This window comes from Salmo salar, unplaced genomic scaffold (genome assembly GCF_965601325.2).
Source record: "Salmo salar unplaced genomic scaffold, fSalSal1 ptg000694l, whole genome shotgun sequence".
NCBI lineage: Eukaryota > Metazoa > Chordata > Actinopteri > Salmoniformes > Salmonidae > Salmo > Salmo salar.
This window is the reverse complement of record NW_027675469.1, coordinates 58693-86634: the sequence shown is the minus strand read 5'-3', so window position 1 is coordinate 86634 and position 27942 is coordinate 58693. Positions and strand designations below refer to the sequence as shown.

At 41.8% G+C, this 27942-nt stretch overlaps 1 protein-coding gene and 1 pseudogene across 1 annotated transcript; one reads left to right on the top strand and one right to left on the bottom strand.

Annotated features, from left to right (window-relative positions):
* Positions 1-438: 438 nt before the first annotated feature.
* LOC145877191 (uncharacterized) overlaps positions 439-27942 on the top strand; it is a 32860-nt pseudogene continuing 5356 nt past the window's right edge.
* Positions 11023-23892, bottom strand: LOC145877190 (uncharacterized). The gene is made up of 2 exons (XM_082972483.1): positions 23376-23892; positions 11023-14516 (listed from the first exon to the last, which is right to left on the bottom strand). The coding sequence occupies exons 1-2, from the start codon at positions 23662-23664 to the stop codon at positions 12874-12876; spliced, it is 1932 nt and encodes a 643-aa protein (XP_082828609.1). The 5' UTR covers positions 23665-23892; the 3' UTR covers positions 11023-12873.

The following is a 27942-nucleotide window of genomic DNA, read 5'->3' as shown; positions in this document are numbered from 1 at the left end:
GTCACGGAATCTCTGAGACAGGGGTTCATTCGGCCCTCCATTTCACCCGTCTCCTCGAGTTTCTTTTTCGTGAAGAAAAAGGGGGGAGGTCTGCGTCCGTGCATTGATTATAGAGGTCTCAATTCCATTACAGTGCGGTTCAGTTACCCGCTACCTCTCATCGCTACGGCGGTGGAATCATTTCACGGAGCGCGTTTTTTCACGAAACTGGATCTCAGGAGCGCGTATAATCTGGTGCGTATTCGGGGGGAGACGAGTGGAAAACCGCATTTAGTACCACATCGGGCCACTATGAGTACCTCGTCATGCCGTATGGGTTGAAGAATGCTCCAGCCGTCTTTCAAACCTTTGTGGACGAGATTCTCAGGGACCTGCATGGGCAGGGCGTGATAGTGTATATCGACGATATCCTGATTTACTCCGCCACCCGCGCCGAGCATGTGTCCCTGGTGCGTAGGGTGCTTGGGAGATTGCTGGAGCATGACCTATACGTCAAGGCTGAGAAGTGTGAGTTCTCCAAACGAGCCGTCTCCTTCCTGGGTTATCGCATTTCCACCTCGGGGGTGGTGATGGAGTGTGACCGCGTTAACCTGTTAGGGCTAGGGGGCAGCATTGACACGGCTGGATAAAAAACATACCCGATTTAATCTGGTTACCACTCCTACTCAGTAACTAGAATATGCATATACTTATTACATATGGATAGAAAACACCCTAAATTTTCTACAACTGTTTGAATGGTGTCTGTGAGTATAACAGAACTCAAATGGCAGGTCAAAACCTGAGAGATTCCTTTACAGGAAGTGGCCTGTCTGACCATTTGTTGAACTTCTTTTCCATCTCTATCATTTACTAAGGATCTCTGCTCTAACGTGACACTTCCCACGTCGTCCATAGGCGCTCAGAGCCCGGGAAAAAACAGAATGTCGTCATTCCAGCCCCAGGCTGAAACACATTATCGCCTTTCTCAAGTGGCCGATCAAGAGACACTGGCTTATGCGCGTGACCCCGACCGCCCCCGCCTTTGGGATTTTTTCCTCTGTTTGCCGAAAAGGAGATTCCCTGTCGGAATATTATCGCTTTTCTACGAGAAAAATGTCGTAAAAATTGATTTTAAACAGCGGTTGACATGCTTCGAAGTACGGTAATGGAATACTTAGAATTTTATTGTCACGAATTGCGCCATGCGCGTGACACTTCTTTACTATTTCGGATAGTGTCTGGAACGCACGAACAAAACGCCGCTATTCGGATATAACGATGGATTATTTTGGACCAAACCAACATTTGTTATTGAAGTAGCAGTCCTGAGTGTGTATTCTGACGAAGACAACAAAAGGTAATGAAACTTTTATAATAGTAAATATGATTATGGTGAGTGCTAAACTTGCCGGGTGTCTAAATAGCGAGCCCGTGATGCCTGGGCTATGTACTTAGAATATAGCAAAATGTGCTTTTACCAAAAAGCTATTTTAAAATCGGACATATCGAGTGCATAGAGGAGGTCTGTATCTATAATTCTTAAAATAATTGTTATGCTTTTTGTGAACGTTTATCGTGAGTAATTTAGTAAAATGTTTGCGAATTCCCCGGAAGTTTGCGGGGGGTATGCTAGTTCTGTATGCTAGTTCTGAACGTCACATGCTAATGTAAAAAGCTGGTTTTTGATATAAATATGAACTTGATTGAACAAAACATGCATGTATTGTATAACATAATGTCCTAGGGTTGTCATCTGATGAAGATCATCAAAGGTGAGTGCTGCATTTAGCTGTCTTCTGGGTTTTGGTGACATTATATGCTGGCTTGAAAAATGGGTGTCTGATTATTTCTGGCTTGGTACTCTGCTGACATAATCTAATGTTTTGCTTTCGTTGTAAAGCCTTTTTGAAATCGGACAGTGTGGTTAGATTAACGAGAGTCTTGTCTTTAAATGGCTGTAAAATAGTCATATGTTTGAGAAATTGAAGTAATAGGATTTTTAAGGTTTTGAAAATCGCGCCACAGGCTTCAAGTGGCTGTTACGTAGGTGGGACGAATTCGTCCCGCCTAGCCCATAGAGGTTAATTTGCTAAATTGTAATTACTCTGCTACTATGGCCTATTTATTGCCTTACCTCCTTAATCCATTTGCACACACTGTATATAGATTTTTCTGTCATGTTATTGACTGTACGTTTGTTTATCCCACTTGTAACTCTGTGTTGTTTGTGTCGCACTGCTATGCTTTATCTTGGCCAGGTCGCAGTTGTAAATGAGAACTTGTTCTCAACTGGCCTACCTGGTTAAATAAATAAATAAAATCTTAACTTTATTGACAACACCCAAATGGATACTGTCATTAACGCAGTTCTTCAATAATTACACATAATTCTTAATGCTTTAGCAAACATTTTATTAAACAGGACATTCAAAAATATCCTTACAATTATAATCCAAGGTAGTGTGAAATGTACTCATAAGCAACCTGGAAATGGAGGTTACTCCCCTGAGTTTTCCCCCGTTCACATTCAGAATACATTGTGAAAAACTAAAATCTTTGCTCACCATTTTTGCTCCAGGCAGATATAGTACATCCATAACTAGTGGTTTCCTCATTAGCAGGGAGGAGTTTCTGCAATCAAATTGCCCTCGTGCCGCAATTTTAGCAAATACAGAAAGGGGCCTATATTGGAGACCAAAAGTCGTCTGGCACACTGCTTAGAGTTTCAACAACATGAATAACTTATTTCTAGCCTACAATCATCGATGTCACTACTAATGTGAAAACAAGACAAAATATGACTATTCTTGCTCATTTTAAGGCAAATATCAAATAATTTTAACATTCATTACAGACGTCAATTGTTGTCCAACATCATGGCTACGCTGTTGGCATCACCTTTTACAGTGGATTACCGCTGTTGTGGGCCTTTAATCATCTGTCTGACTTTGTTGTTCACACAGGAGAGATACTTAACTATCGTGGATCCTCTGGGGAGCCTCAACAACGTCATGATGCTGACGAGGCAGAGAAGAGTCTCTCCACATTAGAACACCTCAATAAACACCTGCAGACATCCACAGGGAAGAGAACTCACTGCTGCTCTGACTGTGGGAAGAGATTCACCTCATCAGGCATTAAAATTCATCAGAGAACACACACAGGAGAGAGACCTTATAGCTGTACTCAATGTGGGAAGAGTTTTACTCAGTTAACCACCCTGATATCACACCAGAGAACACACACAGGAGAGAAACCTTATAGCTGTGATCAATGTGGGAAGAGTTTTACTACATTTGGCACTCTGACTCAACACCAGAGAATACACACAGGAGAGAAATCTTATAGCTGTGGTCAATGTGGGAAGAGTTATGCTAAATCTAGCACTCTGACTCAACACCAGAGAATACACACAGGAGAGAAATCTTATAGGTGTGATCAATGTGGGAAGAGTTTTGGTGTATCTGGAGGGCTGACAGTGCACCAGAGAACACACACAGGAGAGAAATCTTATATCTGTGGTCAATGTGGGAAGAGTTTTGTCTGCATCTCGCAGTTTGACTCTACACCAGAGAACACACACAGGAGAGAAACCTTATAGGTGTGATCAATGTGGGAAGAGTTTTGGTCGATCTGGCCATCTGGTATCACACCAGAGAATACACACAGGAGAGAAACCTTATAGCTGTGATCAATGTGGGAAGAGTTTTGCTGCATTGAGCACTCTGACTCTTCACCATAGAATACACACAGGAGAGAAACCTCATAGCTGTGATCAGTGTGACAAGAGATACTCTGATAAAATATCTCTGATCAAACATCAGGAAAATACATACATGAAGGAATTGTTTCATGATATCAATGAAATGAAATCTCACAATGTAGAATGTTTAAACATTGTAGAAGGAGTATTTTAATGATGTCACAATGTAGAACCTAAACGTTTGTCCCCTGTTCTATTGATTTCAACATGATATGGATATTAACCTCAGGGGGAAAATCCAGGCTCTGAAATGGAAGAGTTACTATTTATGTGATTTAACAAAAAGTGACTAACAAAAGAAAGAGTTGTGTTACACTTACCATGTTGCTGACCCACTTGAATCAAAACGCTGGTCTAAACAATATCCCAATGCCCCAGGGCAGTGACTGCCCTGTGTAGGGTGCCGTCTTTCGGATGGGACGTTAAACGGGTGTCCTGACTCTCTGAGGTCATTAAAGATCCCATTGCACTTATTATAAGAGTAGGGGTGTTAACCCCGGTGTCCTGGCTAAATTCCCAATCTGGCCCTCATACCATCACGGCCATCTAATCATCCCCAGCTTACAATTGGCTCATTCATCCCCCTCCTCTCCCCTGTAACTATTCCCCAGGTTGTTGCTGTAAATGAGAATGTGTTCTCAGTCAACTTAACTGGTAAAACAATGGTAAAAAGACAAAAAAATCCACATGATATCGATGAGTTATGACAAATAAGTGTTGTGTTCCTTTGTTTAGGGACCCCTACATTTAAATGCATCATTCCAAAATGTAGCTGACTGTCTTCTGCAGGTTGTCCTCTAACCAGTGAGGTAAAATATATCTCCCATTTCCATGTGTTTTTTTAGTTGTGTTAGTTTCAACATCACGTACAACCTGATTTCCCCCCTAATGGATATCAGTGATTTATTGCTACTTGTCAAAACAACAGTGTTTCTGGTGCTTGTACAGTTTTATAAGGTGCTTGTTTTAAATAATACAAGTAATATAATCATTGTGGCAGATGTTTGTGTACATAGCACATTTTATGTTTAGGTTTTCAATTTATCACAAACTGTTTCTGCATATTGGTTATTGATTTGGACACGTTAAAACTGTGTTTTGACATTGGGGATATCCCATCTAGCAAAATGACGTTGAAAATATGACTATGCAATCAAATATTTCATGTAACATTTAGTAGTGATAATTATTTATGCAACCAACTGACAATTTTTTGGTACAATTATATTGACATTGTTGCCCTGTTTTTAGAATATCAGGGTTCATTCTCAGATGTGCCAACCCAAATGTACTAGAGCATGACATTGGGGACTGGGCCCCGTTCCAACAACATGCCTATCTAGTGAACCCTGAAAAGAGAGAGAAGCTCCGCAGTGAGGTGGAAAGTTACTACGGATATTTGCAGGAGTTTCCTCTTGAAATCAGACATGTCTGTGGTGAGGACAACTTGGTTGCTGATTGTCTCAAGGGTGGGCAGTCAAAAAGATTTGTTTTTTTGCGTTTAGCTAGTGCGTTGCTATAGATCACAATTTATTTTGACTACACATTTTTCCGTGTCGGAGATGAGTTTTGTTTGGGCTCGTTCCAAGGGGATGAGAGTTCTAGAAGCTAGGGAGTTTTAGGAAGATGAGAGTTCTAGAAGCTAGTGGGGAGAATATATATATTTTTTCTTGTTTATAATTGTTGACAGCCAGTAGACACCATGTTTATATTGGTGAAGGTGAAGCATTGTAGTTGATTATAATGTGAAATAGAAGTTATTTTCAACTAGTGGAAAAATGAGGAAGGGAAGCGCTACTGAGGTACACAATAGTACATTTTGGTAGACAGAAGGTGCTCTTTGGTAAAGGGGGTGAGTTGGTCATCAAAAAGAAAGGAGGACCAAGGCACTCTTCATATAATTGATTAAAATGCCTTTATTAGTATGGCAGGTTCAATAGAAACAATGTTAAAAAAAAAAATCCAACGCGTTTCGGCTGCATGGCCTTCGTCAGGGAATACAAAGAAATGATACAATGTCCTCTTTTTAACAGCTTTTCCAATTAGCCCTAATTGGAGAGGGAGTGGTTACAAAATTGATTGGACACACCTAGTAAGCAATAGTATACACATTAAAAAGTGAAACACTGTGGCTGTGTTATCACAAAAAAGGAAAGATAATACAACTCCAAGCTAGAGGCACTAGAACACCCAGCAAGGTAGTTCCAACCCTAAACATGTCTGGGAGAGAAGTCAAGAACAAGAAAGCAATCTATTCCCTAGTACACTTGAACCCAACAAAACATGAACAACAGTCTAAACATAGCTGAGGGCAATTGAGAAGAAAGACCACTAAATGACAGCAAATGGACCTATCACAACCCTACAGGAATGGACCTATCACAACCCTACAGGAATGGACCTATCACAACCCTACAGGAAGGGTGAGAAATCCATATCTTCATGTAAACCAGGGTATTTAGTGGCCTGTAGTTTGTAAATCCATATCTTCATTTAAACCAGGGTATTTAGTGGCTTGTAGTTTGTAAATCCATATCTTCATGTAAACCAGGGTATTTAGTGGCTTGTAGTTTGTAAATCCATATCTTCATGTAAACCAGGGTATTTAGTGGCCTGTAGTTTGTAAATCCATATCTTCATGTAAACCAGGGTATTTAGTGGCCTGTAGTTTGTAAATCCATATCTTCATGTAAACCAGGGTATTTAGTGGCCTGTAGTTTGTAAATCCATATCTTCATGTAAACCAGGGTATTTAGTGGCCTGTAGTTTGTAAATCCATATCTTCATGTAAACCAGGGTATTTAGTGGCCTGTAGTTTGTAAATCCATATCTTCATGTAAACCAGGGTATTTAGTGGCCTGTAGTTTGTAAATCCATATCTTCATGTAAACCAGGGTATTTAGTGGCCTGTAGTTTGTAAATCCATATCTTCATGTAAACCAGGGTATTTAGTGGCCTGTAGTTTGTAAATCCATATCTTCATGTAAACCAGGGTATTTAGTGGCCTGTAGTTTGTAAATCCATATCTTCATGTAAACCAGGGTATTTAGTGGCCTGTAGTTTGTAAATCCATATCTTCATGTAAACCAGGGTATTTAGTGGCCTGTAGTTTGTAAATCCATATCTTCATGTAAACCAGGGTATTTAGTGGCCTGTAGTTTGTAAATCCATATCTTCATGTAAACCAGGGTATTTAGTGGCTTGTAGTTTGTAAATCCATATCTTCATGTAAACCCGGGTATTTAGTGGCCTGTAGTTTGTAAATCCATATCTTCATTTAAACCAGGGTATTTAGTGGCCTGTAGTTTGTAAATCCATATCTTCATGTAAACCAGGGTATTTAGTGGCCTGTAGTTTGTAAATCCATATCTTCATGTAAACCAGGGTATTTAGTGGCCTGTAGTTTGTAAATCCATATCTTCATGTAAACCAGGGTATTTAGTGGCCTGTAGTTTGTAAATCCATATCTTCATGTAAACCAGGGTATTTAGTGGCCTGTAGTTTGTAAATCCATATCTTCATGTAAACCAGGGTATTTAGTGGCCTGTAGTTTGTAAATCCATATCTTCATGTAAACCAGGGTATTTAGTGGCCTGTAGTTTGTAAATCCAAAAACTTTCCCTTTGGTTTAACTGTTTAAGACGGCCCCCTTTTCTAATAGAGGCCGGAATGTGATCAATACCCACAAAATACAGTACTGAAGCAGAGAACATTAAAATAATCATTCAAAATAATTGGGGAATTATCCAAAGTGATACTCTACTACGCCAAGTCTTTCCTGAGCCACCAGTCATAAGCTTTAAAAGATGTCCTACCCTAAATGATAAATTAGTACACAGTTATCTTCCGGGTGACTCTCAAAAAAAAAAACTTGGCTTGACCACAAACCCAAGGGCTCTTTTAAATATAACCACTGCAGAAATATTGCACAGAAAAAGTATTTTGTTGATACAGCTTCCAAAATGGAGTATTACGTCAAGCATTTCATTAACTGCAAAACCACTCATGTCATCTATAGATTGGAATGTCCACAGTGCAAGGTGTTCTACATTGGACGGACAAAGAGACGCCTTCAAGACCGCCTAGCGGAACACAAGTATGCCATACGGGTAGGCAATGACGACTACCCCATGGCAAGGCACTATAAGTCCTTACACCAAGGCAACCCTGCCTCCCTCTCTTCGCCCCAACCCGGGCTCAAACCAGGGACCCTTGCACACATCAACAACTGACACCCCACGAAGCAACGTTACCCATCGCGCCACAAAAGCCGCGGCCCTTGCAACGCAAGGGGAAACCCTACTTCAAGTCTCAGAGCGAGTGACGTCACTGATTGAAACGCTATTAGCGCGCACCACCGCTAACTAACTAGCCATTTCACATCGGTTACACCTACAAGCTGTGGGTATTGATCACATCCCGGCCTCTATTAGAAAAGGGGACCGTCTTAAACAGTTAAACCAAAGGGAAAGTTTTGGGATTAAATATTTATGTCCCCTTAGTGGTTCATCACGTCAGCAAAAGGGAATATGTTCCATTTATGTTTATTTAGTGCAAATTGTCCACTGGTATTGCTGTATGAAAGTGAATTTCCCCCCAGGCATACATACATGTTCTTTGTTATTACCCGAGCCACTGCCTGTTCACCCCGCTATCATTCAGAAGGCGAGATCAGTACAGGTGCATCAAAGCTGAGACCGAAAGACTGAAAAACAGCTTCTATCTCAAGGCCATCAGACTGTTAAACAGCTTCTATCTCAAGGCCATCAGACTGTTAAACAGCTTCTATCTCAAGGCCATCAGACTGTTAAACAGGCATCACTAACACAGAGAGACTGAAAAACAGCTTCTATCTCCAGGCCATCAGACTGTTAAACAGCTTCTCTCTCCAGACCATCAGACTGTTAAACAGCTTCTATCTCCAGGCCATCAGACTGATAAACAGCTTCTATCTCCAGACCATCAGACTGTTAAACAGCTTCTATCTCCAGGCCATCAGACTGATAAACAGCTTCTATCTCCAGACCATCAGACTGTTAAACAGCTTCTATCTCAAGGCCATCAGACTGTTAAACAGCTTCTATCTCCAGGCCATCAGACTGTTAAACAGCTTCTATCTCCAGGCCATCAGACTGTTAAACAGCTTCTATCTCCAGGCCATCAGACTGTTAAACAGCTTCTATCTCCAGGCCATCAGACTGGTAAACAGCTTCTATCTCCAGACCATCAGACTGTTAAACAGCTTCTATCTCCAGACCATCAGACTGTTAAACAGCTTCTATCTCCAGGCCATCAGACTGGTAAACAGCTTCTATCTCCAGGCCATCAGACTGAAAAACAGCTTCTATCTCCAGACCATCAGACTGGTAAACAGCTTCTATCTCCAGGCCATCAGACTGATAAACAGCTTCTATCTCCAGGCCATCAGACTGAAAAACAGCTTCTATCTCCAGACCATCAGACTGATAAACAGCTTCTATCTCCAGGCCATCAGAGTGGTAAACAGCTTCTATCTCCAGGCCATCAGACTGTTAAACAGCTTCTATCTCCAGGCCATCAGACTGAAAAACAGCTTCTATCTCCAGGCCATCAGACTGTTAAACAGCTTCTATCTCCAGACCATCAGACTGTTAAACAGCTTCTATCTCCAGGCCATCAGACTGGTAAACAGCTTCTATCTCCAGACCATCAGACTGTTAAACAGCTTCTATCTCCAGACCATCAGACTGTTAAACAGCTTCTATCTCCAGGCCATCAGACTGGTAAACAGCTTCTATCTCCAGGCCATCAGACTGAAAAACAGCTTCTATCTCCAGACCATCAGACTGGTAAACAGCTTCTATCTCCAGGCCATCAGACTGATAAACAGCTTCTATCTCCAGGCCATCAGACTGAAAAACAGCTTCTATCTCCAGACCATCAGACTGATAAACAGCTTCTATCTCCAGGCCATCAGACTGGTAAACAGCTTCTATCTCCAGACCATCAGACTGTTAAACAGCTTCTATCTCCAGGCCATCAGACTGGTAAACAGGCATCATGAAATCATTGGCCCTTTAATAATGTTTGCATATCATTTCTCATCTCATATGTATAAACTGTATCTCAGTCTATGCTGCTCTGACATTGTTTATCCATATATTTATATATTCCTAATTCCATTCCTTTACTTAGATTTGTGTGTATTAGGTATTTGTTGTGAAATTGTTAGATATTAATTGTTAGATATTACTGCACTGTGGGAACTAGAAGGACAAGCATTTCACTACACCTGCAATAACATCTGCTGAACACCTGTATGTGACCAACAACATTTGATTTATTATGAAGGTCATTTGTGTCAAATGTACTTTTCCCCTCATTCACCCCATCTCTTTACATTGCTGATGCATATTCAGTGGCCTGACTGTGTCAAAGGCTCATCCTGGTAGATCTGAACCTAATGCAGCTTGGAGTGATCGGAAGTCACATTTAGGTGCCAGGTGTAACTGAGGCCATAGATGCTCCATATACATTACTTTGAGTGTTTTATATAATATGACTAAATGTGTTTCTGTGTTGCAGGGACAGTCAATAAATGGAACAGCAAGGCCACAGAACATGACATAAGCAGAGCTGTGGGAGACCACCTCAAGCCCCTGGTAGAGCCGGGGGTGGTGTTTACCACTCCACCACGCCTTCAGCTGGCTGGAAACGTGGGATTGATACAGTTTTTCATACTAAGGTGGACCAATAGTTTGTTGATTGGTCAGTCATTGGGTTAATTTGTTTTACAATATGTTCAAATCAAATCAAGCTTTATTTATACAGCACATTTCAGACATGGATGCAACACAATGGCTTCACAGGAAAAAACTATGAAAATAATCAGAAATATTTAGTACACAAATATGAGGATAAAAAACAATAATAACAACTGAAAGACTAATGAGCATTGTAAGGAAATGCCATTGATTAAAATATCAACAATATGACGCAATATCCAACCCAAAATATAACTTGTTTTTTAGGAGGGGCTCTGAAAGACACTATGGGGGTGTCCACTGGAAGTTGACTAGTAACAACAACTGGGACCTAAAAGACACCCACCATGAGACCCACTAAATCTGCCCAAGAAGAGGAAAACAAAAGAAAAACCCACACCAAACTTAAAGACAGGAAGTAAACCAAAAAGGTGGAGCAACTAAAGGTGTTGACTCTCCACATGTATCAAGACAACTGGAGCACTGGGCCAGACACTCTTAAATAGAACCTGGACCAGCTCAGGTGAAACACCTTCCCACTAACGAGATGGACAAGCCAGCACAGGTGTAACACATACTGACTAACGAGGTGACACCAATCAGTGCGTCCTACGTGCTAACGAGCTAGACGGGCTAACGAGCTAGACGTGCTAACCAGCTAGACGTGCTAACGAGCTAGACGTGCTAACGAGCTAGACGGGCTAACGAAGCTAGACGTGCTAACGAGCTAAAGTTCAACCTCAAAACATAAATGGAAAAACCAAAGCCTGTAACACCTTCCCCCTTAAGACAACAAATATATCCTATATTTATGTTGGACAAGTTTGCTCACCACCAACAGAAAACAACTTCCATTTCTCATGATAATCAACTAGAATGATTCACCAATATAAACATGGTGTCTACTGGATGTCAACAATTAAAAACAAGAAAAAAACACGTATTTCTAAATAATAATATACAATAGGACTATTTGTTTCTCCTTTTTCTTTCTATAGAATCCTAAATACCACTAGCTTCTAGAACACTCGTCTTCCTAAATCCCACTAGCTTCTAGAACACTCGTCTTCCTACAACTCACTAGATTCTAGAACTCTCCTCTTCCTAAATCCCACTAGCTTCTAGAACTCACTTCTTCCTAAATCCCACTAGCTTCTAGAACTCTCGTCCCCTTGGAACCCAAACAAAACTCATCTCCAATACGGAAAAAACGTGCAGTCAAAATACATTGTGATCCATGGCAACGCACTGTCTAAACACAAAACTTTTTAACTGCCCACCCTTGAGACAATCAGCAACCAAGTTGTCCTCACCACAGACATGTCTGATTTCAAGAGGAAACTCCTGCAATATCCATAGTAACTTTCCACCTCACTGCAGAGCTTCTCTCTCTTTTCAGGGTTCACTAGATAGGCATGTTGTTGGATCGGGGCCCAGTCCCCAATGTCATGTTCTAGTACATTTGGGTTGGCACATCTGAGAATGAACCCTGATATTTTAAAAGCAGGGCAACAATGTCAATATAATTGTACCAAAAATTGTCAGTTGGTTGCATGAATAAATATCATCAATAAATCGATTACTAAATCTGATCATGAAATGTAAATATGAAATATTTGGTTGCATAGTCATATTTTCAATGTCTTTTCAATGACATGTTGCTAGATGGGATATCCCCAATGTCAAAACACAGTTTTAACGTGTCCTAATCAATAACCAATATGCAGAAACAGTTTGGGATATATTGAAAACCTAAACATAAAATGTGCTATATACACAAACATCTGCCACAATAAACACAACACATGGAAATGGGAGATATCTGTTACCTCACTGGTTAGAGGACAACCTGCAGAAGACAGTCAGCTACATTTTGTAGTGATGCATTTAAATGTAGGGGTCGCTAAACAAAGGAACACAACACTTATTTGTCATAACTCATCGATATCATGTTAAAATCATTTGTGTGACAGGAGGGAGATGAAGTTGCACGTCCTGTTAAAACGAACAGCTCAAAAAGCACACGGAATCTGGGAATAATGTGTACATCCCTGGTCAGAGGACAATTTGTAGAAAACAGCTAGCTACATTTTGAAGTGTTGCATTTTGATTCAAGTGCGTCACCAACATGGTAAGTGTAACACAGCTCTTTTTTTGTTAGTCACTTTTTGTTAAATCACATAAATAGTACTCTTCCATTTCTGAGCCTGGATTTTCCCCCTGAAACTAAAATCAATAGAACAGGGGGCAAATATTTAGGGTTCTACATTGTGACATCATTAAAATACTCCTTCTACAATGTTAAACATTCTACATTGTGACATCATTAAAATACTCCTACTACAATGTTTAAACATTCTACATTGTGACATTATTTCATTGATATCATGAAACAACTCCTTCATGTTTTTTCTGATGTTTAATCAGAGATCTGTTATCAGAGTATCTCTTCCCACATTGATCACAGCTAGGAGATTTCTCTCCTGTGTGTGTTCTCTGATGTGATACTAGGCTGGTTAGCCAAGAAAATCTTGTCCCACATTGACTACAGCTATATTGTTTCTCTCCTGTGTGTGTTCTCTGGTGTATAGTGAGATAGCTAGACGTAGAAAAACTCTTCCCACATCGAGTACAGCTATATAGTTTCTCTCCTGTGTGTGTTCTCTGGTGTATAGTGAGATAGCTAGACGTAGAAAAACTCTTCCCACATTGAGTACAGCTATATGGTTTTTCTCCTGTATGAGTTCTCTGGTGTTTAGTGAGATAGCTAGATGTAGAAAAACTATTCCCACATTGGTTACAGCTAAAAGGTTTCTCTCCTGTGTGTGTTCTCTGGTGTATAGTGAGATAGCTAGATGTAGAAAAACTATTCCCACATTGGTTACAGCTATAAGGTTTCTCTCCTGTGTGTGTTCTCTGGTGTAATATCAGGCCGTCTGACTGAGTAAAACTCTTCCCACATTGATTACAGCTATAAGGTTTCTCTCCTGTGTGTGTTTTCTGGTGCTTCTTCATATTCTGTGAAGTTGAGAATATTTTTCCACAATCTGAACAGTGGAAAGATTTCTCTCCTGTGTGTGTTTTCTGGTGTAGAGTCAGAGAGCCAGATGCAGCAAAACTCTTCCCACATTGGTTACAGCTATAAGGTTTCTCTCCTGTGTGTGTTTTCTGGTGTAATATCAGGCTGTCTGGCCGAGTAAAACTCTTCCCACATTGATTACAACTATAAGATTTCTCTCCTGTGTGTACTCGCTGGTGTTTAGTCAGATGGCAAGATGAAATATAAGTCTTCCCACATTGATCACAGCTATAAGGTTTCTCTCCTGTGTGTGTTCTCTGGTGTATTATCACGCTGTCTGGCCGAGTAAAACTCTTCCCACATTGATTACAGCTATAAGGTTTCTCTGCTGTGTGTACTCGCTGGTGTCTACTCAGATGGCAAGATGAAATATAAGTCTTCCCACATTGATCACAGCTATAAGGTTTCTCTCCTGTGTGTGTTCTCTGGTGTATTATCAGGCTGTCTGGCCGAGTAAAACTCTTCCCACATTGATTACAGCTATAAGGTTTCTCTCCTGTGTGTACTCGCTGGTGTCTACTCAGATGGCAAGATGAAATATAAGTCTTCCCACATTGATCACAGCTATAAGGTTTCTCTCCTGTGTGTGTTCTCTGGTGTGATAACAGGTTGCTTGACTGAGTAAAACTCTTCCCACATTGAGTACAGCTGTACGGTTTCTCTCCAGTGTGAATTCTCAGGTGTACTTTTAGTGCTTTTAAACTTGAGTAACTCTTCCCACAATCAAAACAGTGGTGAGATTTCTCTCCTGTGTGTGTTCGCTGGTGTATTTTAAGTTCTGATGAAGATTTGCAATGTTTTCCACAGTCAGAGCAGCAGATAGATTTCTTCCCTGTGGGTCTCTGCTGGTGTTTCTTGAGGTGATAGAATCTGGACAGACTCTTCTCTGACTCGTCAGCATCATGATGTTGAGGCTCCCCAGAGGATCCATGATAGTCACGTCTCTCTCCTGTGTGAACAAGTCAGACAGATAGTTAAAGGCTCACAACAGCAGAAATCCACTGAAAAAGGTGATGCCAACAGCGTAGCCATGATAGTGTACAACAATTGACGTCTGTAATGAATGTTAAAATGACTTGACAATTGTCTTAAGACAGTCAAGTGAGCAACAATAGTCATATTTAGTCTTGTTTTCACATTAGTAGTAACTAGAAATAAGTAAAAGGTGTTGAACTCCTAAGCAGTGTGCCAGGCGACTTTTGTTCTCAAATATAGGCACCTTTCTGTGTTTGCTAAAATTGCGACAAGGGCGATGCGCACACAATTTGATTGCAGAAACACCTCCCTGCTAATGCAGAAACCGCTAGTTATGGATGTAGTATATCTGCCTGGAGCAAAAATGGTGAGCAAGTGGCCTAAGCTGTGCCATTAGAGATTCTGGGTTCGAGTCCAAGCTCTGTTGCAGCCGGCCGCGACCGGGAGGCCCATGGGGCGACGCACAATTGGCCCAGCGTCGTCCGGGTTAGGGGAGGGTTTGGCCGGCAGGGATATCCTTGTTTCATCGCGCACTGGCGACTCCTGTGGCGGGCCGGGCGCAGTGCACGCTGACCAGGTCGCCAGGTGTACAGTGTTTCCTCCGACACATTGGTGCTGCTGGCTTCCGGGTTGGATGGGCATTGTGTCAAGAAGCATCGCGGCTAGGTTGGGTTGTGTTGTGTTTCGGAGGACGCATGGCTCTCGACCTTCGCCTCTCCAGAGTCCGTATGAGAGTTGCAGCAATGAGACAAGACTATGTACCAATTGGGGAGAAAAAAGGGGAGAAAAAAGGGGTGAAAAAAAATATATATTTAACAAATGGTGAGCAAAGATTAGTTTTCACAATGTATTCTGAATATTACAGCACTAGATCAGGAGTGTTACTCAAGGAAACTCACATTAAGCTCTGTGTCTATTCACTAATTCACCACCGTGGGGGAAACTCAGGGGAGTTCTCATAGGCTGACAGCAAAAATAGCCTCCATTTCCAGGTTGATTATGATTATTATCATCATTTGACACTATTTTGGATTATAATTGTAAGGCTCGTTTGAATGTCCTGATTTAATATAATATTTGTGTTATTGTCAAATGTACTACTTTATATTTAAAAACGACTTCAACCAGTAAAATGCTCATTGGCTAGTTTTCCATCAGCCTGACATCAGCCTGACAATGAGGTTTTGTCCACTAAGTGTATGCCAAAATGGTCTATAATCTCACCTAACAATAACATAGACCTACTGTAGGACCCATAACTTCACCTAACAACAACATAGACCTAGGACTATAAATCATTTAATATTTTAGGTGAAACAAGGAGACTAAAATGTCTTTGTCATGACAATTCATAACCTGATCACCAGATAATTTTGTGAATAATCCCACTAGGCTACTCTGTAATGTGTTGTCATTCTAAATGTCCTGAATAAAGGAAAATAGCTCTGTGTGTTGTACAATAGCCTATCCATCAAGGAACAGTTCTCTACACATTATGAGCTAAGTATCTCCGTTTCCAAACGGACTAACGAGACCCTACTGTAAATCAAGTAGACAATAACACATTATAAATATCGATTTGTTTGGGATGTTGGATCCAACGTGGAGCACGGCATAACTGTCTTTACCGGTGTAATGAATGAAGAACTACGTTTGACTGGCATGCAGAAAATGATTTCCTGGATCAGCTGATGATAGTTGAACATGTGACTGTAACTAAACAGCTACAGTATTAAGTATTATGTGTAATTATTGAAGAACCGCATTAATGACAGTATCCATTTGGGAGTTGTCAATAAAGTTAAGGTGACTCTCGGTTAGAACCATTGGATTTAGTAAACTGAAATGATTTAGGATTTCTGTGCCCATGAAAACTGTTTTCCCAGCGTAACAAAAGGAGACACTAAATGTTACGTAGTTAGAGAGCATTTCGGAGATCTGAATATACAAAACAACTGTCCGACAGCAAGATCCAGTATTTAAGTTAAAGTTCATCATATGACAAGCATAACGTTATGACTATAACTACTGTTCCCTGAAGGAGGGAAACTAGGTAGAACATACTATTAAATCCACACGTTATGACTATAACTACTGTTCCCTGAAGGAGGGAAACTAGGTACAACATACTATTAAATCCACTGGCTTACTGGTGTTCTTCCATGCCGTCCATGGGAGGGGTGCGTCACTTGAGTGGGTTGAGTCACTGACGTTGTCTTCCTGTCTGGGTTGGCGCCCCCCCTTGGGCTGTGCCGTGGCGGAGATCTTTGTGGGCTATACTCGGCCTTGTCCCGGGATGGTATGTTGGTGGTTGGAGATATCCCTCCAGTGGTGTGGAGGCTGCGCTTTGGCAAAGTGGGTGGGGTAATATCCTACCTGTTTGGCCCTGTCCGGGGGTTTCATCAGATGGGGCCACAGTGTCTCCTGACCCCTCCTGTCTCAGCCTCCAGTATTTATGCTGCAGTAGTTTATGTGTCGGGGGGGCTAGGGTCAGTCTGTCACATCTGGAGTATTTCTCTTGTCTTTTCCGGTGTCCTGTGTGAATTTAAATATGCTCTCTCTAATTCTCGGAGGACCTGAGCCCTAGGACCATGCCTCAGGACTACCTGGCTTGATGACTCCTTGCTGTCCCCAGTTCACCTGGCCGTGCTGCTGCTCCAGTTCAAACTATTCTGCCTGCAGCTATGGAACCCTGACCTGTTCACCGGAGGTGCTACCTGTCAAAGACCTGTTGTTTTCAACACTCTAGAGAGCAGGAGCGGTAGAGATACTCTCAAAGATCGGCTATGAAAAAGCCAACTGACACTTACTCTTGTGTTACTGACTTGTTGCACCCTCGACAACTACTATGATTATTATTATTTGACCATGCTGGTCATTTATGAACATTTGAACATCTTGGCCATGTGCTGTTATAATCTCCACCCGGCACAGCCAGAAGAGGACTGGCCACCCCTCATAGCCTGGTTCCTCTCTAGGTTTCTTCCTAGGTTTTGGCCTTTCTCTGGAGTTTTTGCTAGCCACCGTGCTTCTACACCTGCATTGCTTGCTGTTTGAGGTTTTAGGCTGGGTTTCTGTACAGCACTTTGTGATATCAGCTGATGTAAGAAATACATTTGATTTGATTTGTGACTATAATTACTGTTCCCTGAAGGAGGGAAACTAGGTACAACATACTATTAAATCCACACCTCGCTGGAAGCCCCGCATTCCACAGGTGATGAGCGTGAGACTCGGATATATTCCTTAACCTCTTGGGGCTAGGTGGGACGCTAGCGTGCCACCCGTGGTGCACTCCATCAACAGCAGGTGCATTTCAAGAGCGGCAAATTTGAATCCAAATAAATGTCAAAATTCAAATTTTTCAAAAATACAACTATGTTACACCATTTGAAAGATAAACATCTCCTTAATCTAACCACGTTTTACGATTTCAAAAAGGTTTTACGGCGAAAGCATAAATTTAGAGTATGTTAGGACAGTACATTTACAAGAGTTGTGTGTAATGTTTTGTCAAGTCAAAGACAGGGTCACCAAAACCATAAAACCAGCTAAAATGATGCACTAACCTTTTACAATCTCCATCAGATGACACTCCTAGGACATTATGTTAGACAATGCATGCATTTTTAGTTCTATCAAGTTCATATTTATATACAAAAACAGCGTTTTACTATGGCATTGATGTTGAGGAAATCGTTTCCCTCCAATAACCGGCAGTCAAGTCAGCGTCAGAAATTAAATAATTAAAATTAGAAAACATTGGTAAAATATTATATTGTCATTTAAAGAATTATAGATTTACATCTCTTGAACGCAATCAACTTGCCAGATTTAAAAATAACCTTACTGGGAAATCACACTTTGCAATAATCTGAGCACTGCGCCCAGAAAAATACGCGTTGCGATACAGACTAGACGTCATGTTGGGGAGATCTAAAATCGAAAATACTATGTAAATAATCCATTACCTTTGATTCTCTTCATCAGATGTCACTTCCAGGTATCACAGGTCCATAACGAATGTAGTTTTGTTCAAAAAAGCTCATCATTTATGTCCAAAAATCTCCGTCTCGTTAGCACATGATGTAAGCCAGCCGGACTTCTCGTCATGAACGAGGGGAAAAAATATATTTCCGTTCGTTCAAACATGTCAAACGTTGTATAGCATAAATCATTAGGGCCTTTTTTAACCAGAACATGAATAATATTCAAGGTGGACGAATGCATACTCTTTTATAACATATTGGAACGAGGGTACCCAACATGAAGTAGCGCGCCAGGTGTCTAATGGGACATCACCGTTCCATGGCTCTTGTTCGGTCAGATCTCCCTCCAGAAGACTCAAAACACTTTGTAAAGGCTGGTGACATCTAGTGGAAGCAATAGGAAGTGCCAAAATATTCCTAAACCCCTGTGTTTTTCAATGGGATAGGTTTAAAGTCAATACAACACATCAGGTATCCACTTCCTGTCAGAAAATGTCTCAGGGTTTTGCCTGCCAAATGAGTTCTGTTATACTCACAGACACCATTCAAACAGTTTTGGAAACTTTAGAGTGTTTTCTATCCATATATAATAAGTATATGCATATTCTAGTTACTGGGTAGGATTAGTAACCAGATTAAATCGGGTACATTTTTTTTATCCAGACGTGCAAATGCTGCCCCCTAGACCCAACAGGTTAACCTGTTAGGGCTAGGGGGCAGTATTGACACGGCTGGATAAAAAACATACCCGATTTAATCTGGTTACCACTCCTACCCAGTAACTACAATATGCATATACTTATTACATATGGATAGAAAACACCCTAAATTTTCTAAAACTGTTTGAATGGTGTCTGTGAGTATAACAGAACTCAAATGGCAGGTCAAAACCTGAGAGATTCCTTTACAGGAAGTGGCCTGTCTGACCATTTCTTGAACTTCTTTTCCATCTCTATCATTTACTAAGGATCTCTGCTCTAACGTGACACTTCCCACGTCGTCCATAGGCGCTCAGAGCCCGGGAAAAAACAGAATGTCGTCATTCCAGCCCCAGGCTGAAACACATTATCGCCTTTCTCAAGTGGCCGATCAAGGGACACTGGGCTTATGCGCGTGACCCGACCGCCCCCGCCTTTGGGATTTTTTCCTCTGTTTGCCGAAAAGGAGATTCCCTGTCGGAATATTATCGCTTTTCTACGAGAAAAATGGCGTAAAAATTGATTTTAAACAGCGGTTGACATGCTTCGAAGTACGGTAATGGAATATTTAGAATTTTATTGTCACGAATTGCGCCATGCGCGCGACACTTCTTTACTATTTCGGATAGTGTCTGGAATGCACAAACAAAACGCCGCTATTCGGATATAACGATGGATTATTTTGGACCAAACCAACATTTGTTATTGAAGTAGCAGTCCTGGGTGTGCATTCTGACGAAGACAACAAAAGGTAATCAAACTTTTATAATAGTAAATATGATTATGGTGAGTGCTAAACTTGCCGGGTGTCTAAATAGCGAGCCCGTGATGCCTGGGCTATGTACTTAGAATATTGCAAAATGTGCTTTCACCAAAAAGCTATTTTAAAATCGGACATATCGAGTGCATAGAGGAGGTCTGTATCTATAATTATTAAAATAATTGTTATGCTTTTTGTGAACGTTTATCGTGAGTAATTTAGTAAAATGTTAGCGAATTCCCCGGAAGTTTGCGGGGGGTATGCTAGTTCTGAACGTCACATGCTAATGTAAAAAGCTGGTTTTTGATATAAATATGAACTTGATTGAACAAAACATGCATGTATTGTATAACATAATGTCCTAGGGTTGTCATCTGATGAAGATCATCAAAGGTGAGTGCTGCATTTAGCTGTCTTCTGGGTTTTGGTGACATTATATGCTGGCTTGAAAAATGGGTGTCTGATTATTTCTGGCTTGGTACTCTGCTGACATAATCTAATGTTTTGCTTTCGTTGTAAAGCCTTTTTGAAATCGGACAGTGTGGTTAGATTAACGAGAGTCTTGTCTTTAAATAGCTGTAAAATAGTCATATGTTTGAGAAATTGAAGTAATAGGATTTTTAAGGTTTTGAAAATCGCGCCACAGGCTGCCAGTGGCTGTTACGTAGCGTCCCACCTAGCCCATAGAGGTTAAATGATTTAATCCTTAAATGTAATACCTCACTTCACCGACCCAGGAAGTGGAGGAGCCAAACAGGTGTTGTAACTCGTTCATAACTGGCACGCAGATCGGTAGAAATGGTAAGATAAATTGGCACTTCAAACGGAAATGGAAAAAGTTTGCCTATTTTACCGGAAACTTCAGGAGCATAACGTCAGAATTAACGAAGGCCAGCAGCAGGTGGGGAATTGGTTATTTTCTTCTGGTTATATTGACCTCTGGCTTCCTCAAGTAATTTGTTTGTGTTAATTATTTAATCAAATGCTTGAAGCATCAGTTCAATTCAAGTTCTGCACATACAGTTGATTTTATTAAACACATGGGGTGTGTCTATATGAACAAATACACGTCATAAAATTTCAACCAATCAATTGGTAGAAAGAATACAGTAGGTTGTATCTCTCTAGGTCATGCCAGTAGGTTACAGTAGGTTGTATCTCTCTAGGTCATGCCAGTAGGTTACAGTAGGTTGTAACTCTCTAGGTCATGCCAGTAGGTTACAGTAGGTTGTAACTCTAGGTCATGCCAGTAGGTTACAGTAGGTTGTAACGCTCTAGGTCATGCCAGTAGGTTACAGTAGGTTGTAACTCTCTAGGTCATGCCAGTAGGCTACAGTAGGTTGTATCTCTCTAGGTCATGCCAGTAGGTTACAGTAGGTTGTAACTCTCTAGGTCATGCCAGTAGGCTACAGTAGGTTGTATCTCTCTAGGTCATGCCAGTAGGTTACAGTAGGTTGAACCTCTCTAGGTCATGCCAGTAGGTTACAGTAGGTTGTATCTCTCTAGGTCATGCCAGTAGGTTACAGTAGGTTGTAACTCTCTAGGTCATGCCAGTAGGTTACAGTAGGTTGTAACTCTCTAGGTCATGCCAGTAGGTTACAGTAGGTTGTATCTCTCTAGGTCATGCCAGTAGGTTACAGTAGGTTGTATCTCTCTAGATCATGCCAGTAGGTTACAGTAGGTTGTAACTCTCTAGGTCATGCCAGTAGGTTACAGTAGGTTGTACCTCTCTAGGTCATGCCAGTAGGTTACAGTAGGTTGTACCTCTCTAGGTCATGCCAGTAGGTTACAGTAGGTTGTACCTCTCTAGGTCATGCCAGTAGGTTACAGTAGGTTGTAACTCTCTAGGTCATGCCAGTAGGTTACAGTAGGTTATAACTCTCTAGGACATGCCAGTAGGCTACAGTAGGTTGTAACTCTCTAGGTCATGCCAGTAGGTTACAGTAGGTTGTAACTCTCTAGGACATGCCAGTAGGCTACAGTAGGTTGTATCTCTCTAGGTCATGCCAGTAGGTTACAGTAGGTTGTACCTCTCTAGGTCATGCCAGTAGGTTACAGTAGGTTGTACCTCTCTAGGTCATGCCAGTAGGTTACAGTAGGTTGTATCTGTCTAGGTCATGCCAGTAGGTTACAGTAGGTTGTATCTCTCTAGGTCATGCCAGTAGGCTACAGTAGGTTGTAACTCTCTAGGTCATGCCAGTAGGTTACAGTAGGTTGTATCTCTCTAGGTCATGCCAGTAGGTTACAGTAGGTTGTAACTCTCTAGGTCATGCCAGTAGGCTACAGTAGGTTGTAACTCTCTAGGTCATGCCAGTAGGTTACAGTAGGTTGTATCTCTCTAGGTCATGTCAGTAGACTACAGTAGGTTGTACCTCTCTAGGTCATGCCAATAGGCTACAGTAGGTTGTAACTCTCTAGGTCATGCCAGTAGGTTACAGTAGGTTGTAACTCTCTAGGTCATGCCAGTAGGTTACAGTAGGTTGTACCTCTCTAGGTCATGCCAGTAGGTTACAGTAGGTTGTATCTCTCTAGGTCATGCCAGTAGGTTACAGTAGGTTGTATCTCTCTAGGTCATGCCAGTAGGTTACAGTAGGTTGTATCTCTCTAGGTCATGCCAGTAGGTTACAGTAGGTTGTAACTCTAGGTCATGCCAGTAGGTTTCAGTAGGCTGTATCCAAGTGGAAACAATTATCAACCCAATGTGGAAAGTGTTGAATTTGGTCAACAACAAAATGAATGGCTTATTTGCTACGTGAGGTTTACTTGATCTAACAGAAGTTTCGTAATGATTAAGTTGTTACGTGGACACGTGACATACCGACAACTTTGATAAAAACATTATAGGAGTTGTCTCCAGATCGCTATGCATATTCATGCTAGTAGCTTAGCATCTCTCTCCATTGAATACAGGCGGTTGACGACAACAACCCTCATAGAATATAAACAATAGATTACAATAATAAGATGTATCCACCAATCCAAAGACAGGATAGGTGGGAGATAGACAACCCACAGTGCAGCTTTGTGGACAACGACTCCCCTTGTTAGGACGGAGAGACATCTTGTTAGTATATCCATAATCTTTGGTGTAGCCAACCCAACTCTCACATGGCTCTATTGGGGGTCACGGTGTGTAGTAAAACATCACTACATTAAAATCACTACATGCCGTGGCCCCCCAGTCTGCGGTCAGCAGATAGACCCTCCTCAAATATATATGTTAAGTCACTTTTTGGAAACGGAACGGAGAAAACAAGGGGTAGCTTGTCTCTACGTCGTCTGATTCTAGACATATCAGTCATCATCCCAGGGCCCTCCGTTGAAGAGGTATTGACGAGCCAACTCCGAATATCCAAAGTTAAAAACTAATTGAAGGCGGTACTTACTGGTGTTAATCAGATCTCCTATCTCCTTCTCTTCATCTTCCAATGTGACAGTAATCTCTCCTTCCTTCTTCACTCCAAAAACAGCATCATCCTCTTCTTCCTCTTGTTTAACTGAAACGTCTTTCTCTTCATCTTTCACTGTAACAGCCTCACCCTCTACTTCTTGTTTTACTGTAAGATCCTCCTCTTCCTTCTCCTCTTTCACGACAATGTTCAGCCCCAGAGCTTCTGTCTCCGTCCAGCAGACCTCCTCTTCTTTAACAGGAGGGGAGTAGTTTAGGGAGCTCATGTTCGGGGATGTTAGCTAGCTAGCTATCATTAGCGACTAGGCTAATGCTAACTTAACCAGCCAGCTACTATAGCTGACTAATAAAAAAATAACATAATATTAAATTAAATAGGTTAACAAGTAGATACGACAGAAGTGTGTCTAAAACACAGTAGCTAATATAGACTGAAAGCGTATAAATAGCTTGAATCTTTCGGCTATGTTGGCTAGCAAGCTACCGAGGTGGTTGACGAGCTGTTTATGAAGAACCGTCCACTAGATTATACGTCACGCTGCAGAATCGCCTGAAAGACGCACATCGCCGTCTGCTGACTGGAGGGAAACGCAGTCGAGGATCACATTTTATTTTCAGACAAATATTATTTTACATGAATTTAATTAAATAATACTATTATATTGAGACATACAAAGACAGGAATGTGTTGGTTGATTAGTGAGAATAAAACATGTTTACTACAGCACATTTAAGGCAGTTTCCTTCAGTCAAACAACATATAAATAAGTAGCCAGCTACTGTAGGTCTATACTGCTCCTACATGGTGTAACAATACATCATGTAGATGTATATAATGAACAGACTAGGTCTATACTGCTCCTACATGGTGTAACAATACATCATGTAGATGTATATAATGAACAGACTAGGTCTATACTGCTCCTACATGGTGTAACAATACATCATGTAGATGTATATAATGAACAGACTAGGTCTATACTGCTCCTACATGGTGTAACAATACATCATGTAGATGTATATAATGAACAGACTAGGTCTATACTGCTCCTACATGGTGTAACAATACATCATGTAGATGTATATAATGAACAGACTAGGTCTATACTGCTCCTACATGGTGTAACAATACATCATGTAGATGTATATAATGAACAGACTAGGTCTATACTGCTCCTACATGGTATAACAATACATCATGTAGATGTATATAATGAACAGACTAGGTCTATACTTCTCCTACATGGTGTAACAATACATCATGTAGATGTATATAATGAACAGACTAGGTCTATACTGCTCCTACATGGTGTAACAATACATCATGTAGATGTATATAATGAACAGACTAGGTCTATACTGCTCCTACATGGTGTAACAATACATCATGTAGATGTATATAATGAACAGACTAGGTCTATACTGCTCCTACATGGTGTAACAATACATCATGTAGATGTATATAATGAACAGACTAGGTCTATACTGCTCCTACATGGTGTAACAATACATCATGTAGATGAATATAATGAACAGACTAGGTCTATACTGCTGCTACATGGTGTAACAATACAGTGCATTCGGAAAGTATTCAGACCCCTTCACTTTTTCCACATTTTGTTACATTACATCCTTATTCTAAAAGGATTAACACTACCGTTCAAAAGGTTGGAGTCACTTAGAAATGTTCTTGTTTTTGAAAGAAAAACACTTTTTTTGGCCATTAAAATAACATCAAATTGATCTGAAATACAGTGTAGACATTGTTAATGTTGTAAATGACTATTGTAGCTGGAAACAGCTGATTGTTTATGGAATATCTACATAGGCGTACAGAGGTCCATTATCAGCAACCATCACTCCTGTGTTCCAATGGCACGTTGTGTTAGCTAATCCAAGTTTATCATTTTAAAAGGCTAATTGATCATTAGAAAACCCTTTTGGAATTATGTTAGCACAGCTGAAAACTGTTGTGCTGATTTAACAAAGCGTTTGTAAACAGTGTTGTTGCATAACAATCAGGCAGTAGAACAACAATAATCATCACCCTCTTGACCAATCTTCCCTCCCCTTAACATTGGGGTTGATTCAGACCCTGTCAGTGTACCAGGTGGACATTGGGTTGATTCAGACCCTGCCAGTGTACCAGGTAGACATTGGGTTGATTCAGACCCTGTCAGTGTACCAGGTGGACATTGGGTTGATTCAGACCCTGTCAGTGTACCAGGTGGACATTGGGTTGATTCAGACCCTGTCAGTGTACCAGGTGGACATTGGGTATATTCAGACCCTGCCAGTGTACCAGGTGGACATTGGGTTTGATTCAGACCCTGCCAGTGTTCCAGGTGGACATTGGGTTTGATTCAGACCCTGCCAGTGTACCAGGTGGACATTGGGTTTGATTCAGACCCTGCCAGTGTACCAGGTGGACATTGGGTTTGATTCAGACCCTGTCAGTGTACCAGGTGGACATTGGGTTGATTCAGACCCTGTCAGTGTACCAGGTGGACATTGGGTTGATTCAGACCCTGCCAGTGTACCAGGTGGACATTGGGTTGATTCAGACCCTGTCAGTGTACCAGGTGGACATTGGGTTGATTCAGACCCTGTCAGTGTACCAGGTGGACATTGGGTTGATTCAGACCCTGCCAGTGTACCAGGTGGACATTGGGTTGATTCAGACCCTGTCAGTGTACCAGGTGGACATTGGGTTGATTCAGACCCTGTCAGTGTACCAGGTGGACATTGGGTTGATTCAGACCCTGCCAGTGTTCCAGGTGGACATTGGGTTTGATTCAGACCCTGTCAGCGTACCAGGTGGTCATTGGGTTGATTCAGACCCTGCCAGTGTGCCAGGTGGACATTGGGTTTGATTCAGACCCTGTCAGAGTACCTGGTGGACATTGGGTTGATTCAGACCCTGGCAGTGTGCCAGGTGAACATTGGGTTGATTCAGACCCTGTCAGTGTACCAGGTGGACATTGGGTTTGATTCAGACCCTGCCAGTGTACCAGGTGGACATTGGGTTTAATTCAGACCCTGCCAGTGTACCAGGTGGACATTGGGTTTGATTCAGACCCTGTCAGTGTACCAGGTGGACATTGGGTTGATTCAGACCCTGTCAGTGTACCAGGTGGACATTGGGTTGATTCAGACCCTGTCAGTGTACCAGGTGGACATTGGGTTTGATTCAGACCCTGCCAGTGTACCAGGTGGACATTGGGTTTAATTCAGACCCTGCCAGTGTACCAGATGGACATTGTGTTGATTCAGACCCTGTCAGTGTACCAGGTGGACATTGGGTTTGATTCAGACCCTGTCAGTGTTCCAGGTGGACATTGGGTTTGATTCAGACCCTGTCAGTGTACCAGGTGGACATTGGGTTGGATTCAGACCCTGTCAGTGTGCCAGGTGGACATTGGGTTTGATTCAGACCCTGCCAGTGTACCAGGTGGACATTGGGTTGGATTCAGACCCTGTCAGTGTACCAGATGGACATTGGGTTTGATTCAGACCCTGCCAGTGTACCAGGTGGACATTGGGTTTGATTCAGACCCTGCCAGTGTACCAGGTGGACATTGGGTTTGATTCAGACCCTGCCAGTGTACCAGGTGGACATTGGGTTGATTCAGACCCTGTCAGTGTTCCAGGTGGACATTGGGTTTGATTCAGACCCTGTCAGTGTACCAGGTGGACATTGGGTTGGATTCAGACCCTGTCAGTGTACCAGGTGGACATTGGGTTTGATTCAGACCCTGTCAGTGTTCCAGGTGGACATTGGGTTTGATTCAGACCCTGTCAGTGTACCAGGTGGACATTGGGTTGGATTCAGACCCTGTCAGTGTGCCAGGTGGACATTGGGTTTGATTCAGACCCTGCCAGTGTACCAGGTGGACATTGGGTTGGATTCAGACCCTGCCAGTGTACCAGGTGGACATTGGGTTTAATTCAGACCCTGCCAGTGTACCAGATGGACATTGTGTTGATTCAGACCCTGTCAGTGTACCAGGTGGACATTGGGTTTGATTCAGACCCTGTCAGTGTTCCAGGTGGACATTGGGTTTGATTCAGACCCTGTCAGTGTACCAGGTGGACATTGGGTTGGATTCAGACCCTGTCAGTGTGCCAGGTGGACATTGGGTTTGATTCAGACCCTGCCAGTGTACCAGGTGGACATTGGGTTGGATTCAGACCCTGTCAGTGTACCAGATGGACATTGGGTTTGATTCAGACCCTGCCAGTGTACCAGGTGGACATTGGGTTTGATTCAGACCCTGCCAGTGTACCAGGTGGACATTGGGTTTGATTCAGACCCTGCCAGTGTACCAGGTGGACATTGGGTTGATTCAGACCCTGTCAGTGTTCCAGGTGGACATTGGGTTTGATTCAGACCCTGTCAGTGTACCAGGTGGACATTGGGTTGGATTCAGACCCTGTCAGTGTACCAGGTGGACATTGGGTTTGATTCAGACCCTGTCAGTGTTCCAGGTGGACATTGGGTTTGATTCAGACCCTGTCAGTGTACCAGGTGGACATTGGGTTGG

Coding starts and splice junctions, on each gene's coding strand:
- LOC145877190 (XM_082972483.1), bottom strand. CDS start 23,664: ATGAGCTCCCTAAACTACTCCCCTCCTGTTAAAGAAGAGGAGGTCTGC. Junction 14,517..23,375: donor AGGAGATCTGATTAACACCA/GTAAGTACCGCC, acceptor TTGTTCACACAG/GAGAGAGACGTGACTATCAT.